Below are 12,298 nucleotides of genomic sequence, written 5' to 3' on the forward strand. Positions count from 1 at the left end.
AAACAAGACGGCAATGATTTATTAATATGACCGAATTATTTATCTCAACTTCGAGTTAGAAAGAAAGACAATAATTTATTGATGCTGATTACCATTCGTAATAGTTTAAGGGAAATGCATAAAAATGGCGTATTTGAACAAATAGCCAATAAATAAATAAATAAATAAATAAATAAATAAATGCATAAAAATAAATAAATACATTTCAGATACGTGAAAATGGTACAAAATCTGCACCTGTTTTAATAATGGTGAATTTGTGATAGAAAAATTAAATAAATATCATTCTATGACAATTAATCATGTATCGTCAAGCTCATTTTCTTGTTTGTAACCAGCAGTCCTTCTTCATATCATATGCTTTGATGCGGGGCCGGGTCTTTTGATAACTCTGTAACAAAAAAATAAAATAAACAACCAAACAAAATATCTGCTCTGGAAAAAAATAAAACCTTTCGGAATTTGCTTTGCCTGAGGCAGTTACATTTATAGTACTCATCTCAGGATAATAAATTTACAAATTGCAAAAATCCATTTACGTCTTTATTTTTCAGTTGGAATTAATGTCCTCCTATACCTTGCGAATTGTTTTGCAAATGCATCTATATAAGTGAAAAATACTGGATATAACGCACAAACAATTCCCAATCAGATAAAGCCATACCCAGTAGCTTCAAAAATGCTGTAGGCTACTTTTTATTAGTTCAGTGGAATTTTGTAGTGAAAACTGACGACCAAATTTACCTGACACGAGTCTCTTGGCGGAGACACAATAACTTACACCATGGGGGCGGAGCTCAACGCTTTCCCTAAAAACTCTATTTCCTATTGGCTGAAATTTTCACCAGTCGCATCCATATACAGAGAAATCCAGGGCTAATACAGTCAGCTCCCTATGAAAAACTTTCTTGTTTGCAGATTATCATTCGGTTTAGTAGCTTGGGCGTTTTCTAATTCTATTAAGGATAATTATACACGGATTGTATGGTACTTTTACGCTGGACCTCTCTCGGATCGGATCGAATGAACTTGTGTCTAGTATTACTCTAGTAAATGATATTGTGAGTTTAATTCAAAACAGGATACAATTTACCGCAATCGGCACCACAAAAAAAAAGAAACAAAAAAAAAGCTTTGGATTATTTACTTCTACCAAGACATCAAGGCTGAGAGCAGTTTTTTTCTCTTGAAATATATTTGTGCTGGATCTTCAGAAATTTATAGACTGGAGAACTTGTTTTGGAGGTGAAAGTGAAACATTCGCAATGCATCATATACCTCTTAGCTTGTACTGCTATCCCGAACAGTTGAAGTCTTTCTACAGTGCTGAACATCTGAAAACTTTGTACAACAATGAACAGCTAAAAATAATGTACAGCCATGAACACTTTAAAGCGTTGTATAATCAAGAACAATTGAAGTCGCTCTGTTCCCAGGAACAGTTAAAAAGTCTGTGTAGTCCAACGGAATCCATCAAAGCAGCGCCAACGCAGATGATGCCAACGACAACATCAGTGGCAACATCCCTTTTCTCCATTGATAACATTCTGTCGCAGCGACCACTTCTGGCGCACAGACCCACTCCAACCTACCCCATCCCGTATCACGGGATGACCCCATTGGCCCCAGAAATGTTCGGTAAGTCTTCATCAGCAATAATGGAATTTTCCTGAAGCTTATATTACAAACAATCTGAATTAGCCTTCAGTTATTTACAACACCAATATATATTAACTTCCTCAATGAAAAAGTAAAACTACCATGAGAACATTATCGTTAATTCGATTGTTCACGGATCCACCCTACCTGCGATCTGAAATTAAGAACTTCTAAACAAAATGAAGAGTTAGATGGATCTTTGGGTAAAAGAGAAAGTCGTATACAGTTCGTATTAGTAGTTTCTACGCTACCACAACTTTCACAGAGCTTGGAAGATTTAATTTCTGAATAAGTATGATTGTGAAAACATTTGGTTCGATTCTAAAATCAAATTCTTTTGTTTCAAACAATTTCATTGATGAAAATCCAGATATGAAATTAGCGTCGATGATAATTCACTTGTTTATGAGGCATATTTTCGAATAACAGAGATTTTATAAAAGGAACGGCGCATAAAATGTCATATTTTATTCGCAAAAAGCATTAATAATGAGCCTGAAATTTTATTTATATTGAAAATCCCACCAATTAGAAATACCGAAAAATGATTCCAAATTAATCAGAACCTAACATAAGGAGGAATTCAACATTCCCGTAAGATATATGAAAACTTTTTACTCTGTCTGCCTAATTCATTTTATAACCATCAACTAATGTATAAATTTCGGTTTGCTCAATGGTCCAGTTATTCAAGATTTGAGTGTATGATAATAAACTAAAGAGGTCTGACTCAATGCTAATTTGAAAATATCTTTCGAAGTATTGAGCTTTACTCCAATCAAGAGAAGTGTGACTATTTAGTGAAGTTTTCAGATCGTTTATTAGATAATGGACAAGAAATTCACAATCTAATAATTTTCCTCGCTTTCCATGACTTAACAACGTGTAATCTTTATAATAATTGTGTAGCATTTAACAATTTCAGAATGTTCATAATGTATTATCTTAATGCAACAGTGTTATATATTACTATAAAACAATTAAAACATGGTTTCTAATTATTTTGGAACTTAGTAGATTATTAATACATGATTTGTTAAAATCAAGTATTAAATCAGCCGGATTGTTTAATTTTGTAGAAGGAGCTTTGATCAAAAGAGCACTGCACATTTAGGGGAAAACAATTATAAATCGAAAGGTGACGTCAGTTTAGTTGGTGAATTTAGGGACTTTTAAAATTTCAAGTTTAAAAATATTTAAAAAAGTGTAAATCTGTGTACTCTACCTGTTGTATTAGTCCTCAAACAAGTTCCACATTCGTGATCTTGAATCGAATACATCTTGGTTAAAAATAATTGGTCGTTTCTTGTTCTCTTCCTTTTAATATAACATGCCAGAGTTTCGCGTACTCTCAAGCAAAATTACTTAAAAATTCATCGGCAAAAGAATATAAGTATAAATTGTAATATAGTCACAAGAAAACAGAAATATTAGATAACCAGTTCATTTGGTTATTTAATCTCCGAATACAGAGCATGCCATGAAATCGTTTTAAGTATTTGCATGATCATAAATTGCCCCGATTTTATCACTGGATGGAAAGCTGATATTTAAACTCCTTCAAAAATTATTTACCAAGTTTGTTTTTTCCAACTCGCAAGAAGGCTTCAAAAAAAGCAAGAAACAAATATTTAAACAAGTCTTAGGTTTTCGATTTTGGCTTACAAACTGGTAATGTGGAGATCAATGCTACAGTTGTTCTGACTTGGGGTTTGATTTCATAAAGACTATTTACCAAAAGCTACCACTAAAATCTTGCTTTATTTTGTGGGGATCTTTTTTGTGTGCAAAATTCTGTAACAATGGGCCAACGTTCAGCCACAGTTTGCAAATTAGTGAAAAATGAAATCGTGATTTCATGTTACGTAATATTCACAGAAGTCAAACTTGATCGATATATCAATCCATGTTAAGACTCCAAATATACATTTCAAAGAGAAATTTACCATCTCCATTACGTAAATAATACAGATATTCGTCTTTCAACAAGAAATTCTAAATTTAACAAATTTTGATTGTATATTTCTTTATCATAAATAAGGCACTTTCAACCTGAAACTTTATTAATTAAATGAAAACAAAATTAGAGATCTATGGATTTATTTATCCCTGGCTGAATATATATATATATATATATATATATATATATATATATATATATATATATATATATATATATATATATATATATATATATATATATATATATATATATATATATATATATATATATATATATATATATATATATATATATATATATATCTGTAATGATTGCAGGAATAAAAAAACTTGTCATAAGATGAGTAGATATAAATCTCATCGGCAAGTTACCACAACATCTTATCCGTATCTTTTCAGATGACATATTGCTCGTGGGTATAAAAAAAACCAAACCATCTTTAGTAGGTTGCCTATAGGCATGTAAGAATAATTTAGGTATTTACATATGACGTCATGTAATGTGGGTATTATTCAATTTCTTGTAAGACATCTTTAGGTTGGATTCATGTCATGACACGACATCAAAACTTGATATTAATCTGATAATTTAAGGAAGAAAAGAAATAATTCCTAAAATTGCAAAAGTTACCCACACCATCTCCTAATATCTAAAATGTGCACAATTTGAAGTGTCTGTTGCCTATAATATTCGACAGGAAAATTATTTTGAGAAGAAACAAATAACAAAGACAAAGACAAGAAAAAGTCACCTGGGATTGTTCACAAGGTGAATTAATTTTACATAACTTTTTAAACAAAATCTTAACAACTGATTCAAAGCGCTAAACATAAGTGTGAATAAAAAAGTAAAACAAAACTGAATATTAAAATAAAATAAAAGTAAAAAAAAATCACTAATTTAAAAACTACAAAAAATTTACATAGTTTATATGCTGATAGAAAAATGAAAGCTATATATTCTTTGTACAACTTACCGGAAATCATTCCAAATACCAAAGCACAAACTTACAACATTTGACAAAAGCAAACTAAGATAATCTATAGTAAGGTGCCAGTCTATTGACCTTGACCTTGACGTTTATAGATGCATTACAACACCACGACGCGACTCGGTTTATGACTCTTCAATTAACGGCCATTCTCACCTGGTCGTATTCTTTTGTTGCGGGATTACTAGAAACTAATCTTTATTGGTTTACAGCAAATCAGTCCGAAAGCCTTTATCTTGTTAAAACAATCACTGAAAGTGTTATTTGCATTACTTAAGCTCTTAGAATGGGTTGGAGTGATAATCCCTTATTTATGGCAGTAAATGACATAGATCCCTTTATTAAGTGTTTATTCTTGGAATTCAATTCCTTGATTTGTCTCACCATCCCATCCATCTCTAACAACAACAGCAACAACAATAAACTAACAATATCCTTTATCAGTTAAAAGAACACTATATATATGTGTGTGTATATGTGTATATGTGTATATATATATATATATATATATATATATATATATATATATATATATATATATATATATATATATATATATATGTGTGTGTGTGTGTGTGTGTGTGTGTGTGTGTGTGTGTAGGTATGTATGTATGTATGTATGTATGCAAAAAGTAACGAGTCATAAAATGAGTAGCTATAACATATATTGGTGCCCTTTTTATAAGTTGCTTATATGCAAATAATTGATTTACAAACGGAATTAACTAGATATAGCTTTTGAGCCTAACTGCTAGATCGTTATTTTAAAGCAGCAAGACTAGTTTACCCAGAATATAACCGCAATCCCATCTCCAAAAATTTGTATCGCTTGAATTAGTGATATTAAAGGAGACAAAATATCTACAGCTAAAATATCCATGAAACTGTATTGATATATACACATGTTCAGCAATATTATACATTATTGCTGATTTTGACCAATGATATACAACGCAGTTAACAGATTTAATTAAGTACTTTCCCATTGATGTAATACCTTTACTTTGTTTGCAATGGGCCGCATTTAAAACAGCGACAAATACTTCAAAAAGGGCCGTGAAAAATTGCATGATGGGTCTTACCGCTTAGAATGAACACATTCAATCGGCTCCATTAAATGATATGTATAGCAGTGATTAGAGTCACAAGGTACTTTATGCAGTAACGTAGGAACGAAGATTTAACCACTGTATTCAAAATTATGAATTTTGTTGTTTATTGTTATATCATTTCATTCTTTGCGTATTGCACATGTGTTTGTGTGTGTTCGAAATGTGACTTCTCTGCCCATGTCACAAAAAAAAATACAAGCGATATATTTTATTTACCTCCGGACCAATGTAAGGCAAGATTTTGAAACGGGAATTTATTGAATTATTATATTTTGTGTTGTATATGCATATGGTAGAAAAAAAAATACAAAATACCAAACTTTCAAATGCAGAACAATTGTTGTTTTGTTAATGCACTTCTATTATCATTCATTTTAATAGTAACGGACATCTCATGGTGAAATCTAACATTCCATTGTACCAATGATGTACGTCTCATGACAGACAGACAGGCGAATGCACACATACATACATACATACATACATACATACATACATACATACATACATATGCAACAAAAATAAAGAAAGACGAATTAATCGACTTCTGACATTTCTTTTACTTCAGCGGCTTACCACCCGCTGCAGAGCTTTCTGACCCCAATGGATCTAATGAGAGCAGGGCAGAAGCGGAAGCGACGTCACAGGACTATTTTTACGGAAGAGCAACTTGAGGAGCTAGAGGCTACGTTCCAGAAGACACATTACCCAGATGTATTATTGCGCGAAGAACTAGCCATGAAAGTAGATCTCAAAGAAGAACGTGTAGAGGTACGTAAATATTTATTTGCTATATTGAAATTGTACCAGTAATGAAAATGACGTTCCATTTAATTTTAACTTAATTATTTATTTAGACTCCTCACAACATTTAAAACCGTCGGTGGTTCTTTCCGGGGTTTTCCTGGGTTCTTCCTCCACCATTAATACTGGCCGCCATGTATAGCCTATCGTGTGCTGAAAAATGGCGTTAAACCCCACAACAACAACAACAACATTTAAAACCATCCCTAAAGAAATAAAAATATGTTTGTGCGGAATGATATTCAAGATCAGCAGTCTAGTGACAAAAAATGAAGAAACTAACTTTAAAAAAGAAAAGCATGTATGTTATACCATTCAAATGATAGGAACTATTTTTGTTGGTCTTGGTTTAGGAAAATGAGTTCTACAGAGATAGAGAACAGAGTGGTATACTTTTAAGACCTTACAACGCCTCGTCCTTTTAGAATGTGAAACGCATTACAAAGATTATCTGAATGCTAATTCCTCGCACGTAGCCGTCTATTAAGATAGGATCGATTCTGTCTTTCAAGGTAGGTTAGGTCCTGAAAAAGAAAACATATCTTTGTCATCTCGACATTCCTTCGGCACGTAAAGCAGATATTATACCTCTTATTTCTTAAAATATTAAATTTTAGGTTATTTTTCTCCCTCCCAGTAATCTAAATTGCACCTTGAAACGAGAGATTCCTAATCACGATCAATAATATGCGCTTTAAAACGAAATGTCATCGATTATGGTCGGGAATAAATGGATAATGCTTTAGCTTTTAATGGAACATGAAAGGATTTGCCTATTTACTGCCATAACCATTAAACGTTATGCTGAATATATGCCAACACTTTATCCGCACAAGCTACGTTTCCGGATAATTAGATCTCTGTCATGCGTTTTTTCTTCTTCTTATAAATAATACAGAAGCAGGAAAGGGATGCGACAATTAATAAAACATATACTGTGTTAATACAAATAATGGCTTGATACTGAACTATCCCTACGTTAGTCATTTCCCCACACATCAAACAAAGTGTTATACCCGGTATATTAAACTATTCTCACTTAATCATCGGATGATATCGCAGCCATTTAGCTACGGCTGATACCTAGATAGGGGAGCCTGCCATAAAGCGACACAGATCAAAGGGAGCGTGACAAATCAAGCACTTATCTGATCTTGATTCGCCTCCTAAATATATTGTGGGCTTAATGGATATGTCTTCGCCAATAGACTTACTACACTGTCTGGGCACAGTGTACCCGTTTGTGTCGAATTTTAAGCTTTCCGTAAAGGTACATTATACAGTCGTGTTCGGTTAAATTGATTTAAACTCCTTGGACAAAATTCGTTTGAGCAATGGGAATGTCGAAACTCTAAAGCCTTTACCGATTATATTGTTTATATAAAAAACTCGTTGATTGACAGTACTAAGTTGATAGTTTTGCATCGATTATAAGAAGTGTACAAACGTAATGTAACACTCAGGGGGACTGTATATATTATACTGTGCTCCATATTCAAACAAGGATATTTGACAAACTGATAAATTATTAATTCTCTTGCTGGTCATATAGAACATCGTATTGCATATATGTTTGCCGTAACTATCATTCAGATAAAATTTCCATTTGTGACCATTTAATGAAAATGAACCCTGAAGCATATAAAACGAATTTGATAATGGGGTTACGGAGATTTTCACGCCTTGTGGAAAAGTATTCTTAAAACAAATATTACCTGTAAAATAGGTACCATGCGACCACACAAGTTGCTTCAAATCGGTTCCTTTGAATATTTACATAAAAGTCTTGTTTCCATATGGAATCCGTGGAAGGAAGTAGTCAGACTGTCTCAGAAATAATGCAGATTTGAGTGATTAATTTCCTTTTACAATTCAAAAGCCAACAAATATACCACACAAAAACAACAAAAAGAAACACGAAACATTTCGATTTTAATAATCCTGGACTATTGTATGCTTCAAAAATTTACATCTTCCGCTCTTTTATTTTCTCGCTGTCTCTCATTTTTTCATTATAGATCTTGTCATTTGCCATTAGTTGCATTTATAGCTGGTTCTTTTATTCGTGTTCTTATACCAGTTATTTTGAGGTGTATTTTAAGTGTTCCTTTGCGACTCAATATCTCGTGTGCTTTTTTTGAAAGCCATAAAGATGTTTCCAGATCATGTTTCCATTTAGTACAGAATCATATGAGAAAAACAATACAATTTTTTGAAAAAGTGAGAAAGGTACTCTATTCTTCCAAATGTGCTAGCTATTTCTTTTACTGGAATAAAGATTAAATTTACAGCTTTTACCTTTAGATTATTACGTTCTATAATAAACATTTTCTGGATTACTTTGTCTTAACAGTTTGTAAATGTTCCTTTCTCAGGTATGGTTCAAGAATCGCAGGGCAAAATGGCGGAAGACCAAAAGAGAAGAGGAGGTAGCAAAGAGGAATGCACAACTTAAAGACAATGTGGAAAACGAAATGGAAAATAACAAGGATTCAGAAGAAAGTATAGTTAGTGCTAATAGCCATGAGGGTCAAAATGGCAATAAATCGACAAGGAACTCTAATGATCCAAGTCCTGGAAGTTCAGGAACTTCTTCGTTCGCGGATGGACATGGGGACAGTTCGTGTGAGAGTGATATTTATGAAAGCGGAGATACAATGGACGAGTCATTAACACTGAGACCAAAACGCACAATGCAAGAAGAAAGCTCATATCATATCAAGCAGAACTGAGATTTACCTAACATCTAAAGTAGGTCAAATCGACTGATCCCGCAACAAAAATATGACATCAAAGTTCAACGAACCTGGAGTGCTATATAAATTTAACGTCATGTACAAATCAAGGAACAGGTTCCTTAATTTCACTTTTTGTTGACTTCACAGCGTGTAAGTCATTCAAGGGATTGTCTTTTGATGACGTGTTGATATTGTGATATGTAAATAAAAGAAATTTAATATTGAGGTAGTACATTATGGTAGGAAGGAAATAGTGTTGATATGAGTCAGTACGAAAGTGCAATATGTCGGGTAAAGAAAAATAACAAAATAGATCACTTAAAAACCTGTATTTTGAAGTTTATTTGAAGAGGATTTCCCCCAAAAATTATGTTCGGGCAAATACTTGCTTGCACTACAATTTTAATACCGATAATAAGTCTATTACTACTATTCCTGCTGCTGCTGTAACTGCTGCTGCCGCTACTACTACTACTATTGCTGTTGATATTGCTGTTGATAGTATTATTATGTCCATCAGAATCAGAGGTGGATACAGTTTTAGCAGTGGCAATAGTGTCGTGCTAGCAAGACAAGTAGTGGAAGTAGTGGCGGTAACAAGACAAGCAGTGGCAGCAGTGGCGATAACAAGACAAGCAGTGGTAATATTGTCGTGGTAATAGTCACGCCTTCTCATTTGTATCATTGGCTTTGTACTTGTGGTACTTTGCATGATGTGAAATCCTTATTTGTGACATGCATGCTCTGTTTGCTAGATATTTGTGGGACATCACTTTTGGTCTCGAAGAATGAAGTCGTATAGTATGTATGGTGAATGTTTCTTATCTTGAAATCATGCATGGAGGAATTAAAACAACAACAAGACCAACAAACAATAAGTCTTACATATTGTCTCCGAGTTGCTTTAAATTAGAGCAAACATTAATTTGATTCATGCGACAATATACGATATTCATATCGCGAAGTCGCAGTCACTATACTTTACACCTTCACGCTTGTGTTTTGATATTATATTGTATGTTATAGCTAGAAGCCTATTTGATATAACTAAATAGAGTGACTCTTTGTACTGGATATAGAAAAAGGTACCAACAAGGGAAGTGACTTCAAAATATTAAGACTAAGCTTCCCATATTTAACTAATGATTTACCATTAGGACATAAACTTTTGCATGACCTACATTTGTGCCGGATTTTCTGAAAATGCCTTTAGTTCGCAGTTATTTTGAAGAAAGCCTATTTCAAAGAGGAAACTAAGTTGTTCATGCTGAATGCCCTCTATTGATATTCAGCTGCCTTGGTGGCTATTGTACAATTATTATCATTACGTAATTATACAGTTGGCCATTAATGGTATGATTTGGTTGGATGGCCCATTTATAATTGTAATTTTTTAAAACTGAATGATCGTTAACATTTTATTCTTTGACAAAAGGTTAATGTTGTATCTTCAATACCTGCTTAAGATTGTGGACATCTGCACTTTTATTCTAAATTCTGATATGAGAATATAAATCTTTACTATGCAGCGTCGTTTAATTAAAAATATACACGTGTAGGATCTACTCCTTAAATGCAATGACAGCTTTATTCATTTAGAATATATCAGAATAAAACGAACTGCTTGTGAAAAACTCGGTTTTATAAAATGTAAAATATATAACAAATTCGGTGTTTTCGAAAATCTTTGTTCTGTGTAAGAAAAAATATCAAAGAGACAATTTTTTTTGTTTTATATTGTTTCATCGATGCATTTCCTTACGATTAAGGTATAACCATAGTTATAAGCTCGTCTCGTGTGTAAGCAGTAATGTTTCTTTCACATTTGTTGATACCCAATTTCGCTTTGAGACTGGCCGTTCACTATGAACGTATTGTTTTGCATTCCATCTCCATGGTTATCATGCTGAGCTACATACTAACAGCATCGGACACAAGTTGAATACTTATAGGCATTAATTCTTCATTAACTAACATACACTCGAACAGGTCAAATTTCGGGATTCGCCTTTCTGAACAAATTTAAGTTCAGTGCAAGTTTAGTCCATTGCGACAGGCCGACAAACGGCTTCAAAGAATTCGAAGCTTTTGCAGATGTTCATAAGGTTGGATTTAAATTGGACATGTTTCGATATTATATTATCAAAGTTGCAGTATCTATGAATATCGAGATAGAAGCTTGATTTAAATTTAACCAAAGTAGAGTAGTTATCGAGTTGTAAAGCAATTTGTCCCCAGAGAAAATTGCACAAGACTGACTAATTCGTACACGTGTTTCTCGTGTACCTCCATAAAATCAGAATATATCTTCAATATCTACTTCATAATCTAACATTGTTGTTTTGTCTTATCTTCTTCCAACAGTTCCAAAATAAAGTTAATTGCAACAGCAACTTTGTAAACAAATAAGGATTTGACAAGGTGACGTCATATCTATACCTCTCAAGGCGACTCTGTTGCTCTTTCCTCACATGAATGTTTCAAATTAATCAACAGTATGTTTATGATTGTTTAGTGAATCTGAATACTAGTTTGGTGTATGTTTAATTAGAATATTTATTCAGGTAACACATAAAGGTATGAGTGTTTTTTGTTTTGTTTTGTGTTTCATTTAAGAATCCGGGATAAAAAAGAAAAGAATTTCCCAGACGGGATTGCCAGAAAAATTCGGTTTAATGACTCAGATTGTATGGATCAAAATAAAGCGTGTGTGTGATTTGGATTTTTAACGTAGCTACAACAATTTTTCAGTCATGTCGCTACGATGTATTCAGTGTGGCAGTTCATAGTGATGGTGAGAACTGGGCATCATGCCGCGATGCTTGTAGCGTGATGTCCCATTTAGTCACATTATCCAGACACCAGGTCGACCAGTCCTAACACTAACCTAGTAATGCTGAGTGCCTGGCGAAGCAGCTGTTTGTGCCATTTGGTATGGATTGTTTTTAAGATGTTTCTCACATCCGGTACACGACGAAGGACAGAAGTAGTCGAAATTACACTGTACCAGAGCAGAGCATATTGCTTTCCT

General features: G+C 33.2%; 1 protein-coding gene across 1 annotated transcript; it reads left to right on the forward strand.

Moving 5' to 3' along the window:
* Window positions 1–923: 923 nt before the first annotated feature.
* On the forward strand, window positions 924–11,856 carry LOC149805630 (uncharacterized). The gene is made up of 3 exons (XM_089950270.1): window positions 924–1,638; window positions 6,294–6,496; window positions 8,905–11,856. The coding sequence occupies exons 1-3, from the start codon at window positions 1,266–1,268 to the stop codon at window positions 9,259–9,261; spliced, it is 933 nt and encodes a 310-aa protein (XP_089806396.1). The 5' UTR covers window positions 924–1,265; the 3' UTR covers window positions 9,262–11,856.
* Window positions 11,857–12,298: the final 442 nt, after the last annotated feature.

Source organism: Sinohyriopsis cumingii, chromosome 2 (assembly GCF_028554795.1).
Source record: "Sinohyriopsis cumingii isolate HCF-2022 chromosome 2, ASM2855479v2, whole genome shotgun sequence".
In the NCBI taxonomy this organism is placed as follows: domain Eukaryota; kingdom Metazoa; phylum Mollusca; class Bivalvia; order Unionida; family Unionidae; genus Sinohyriopsis; species Sinohyriopsis cumingii.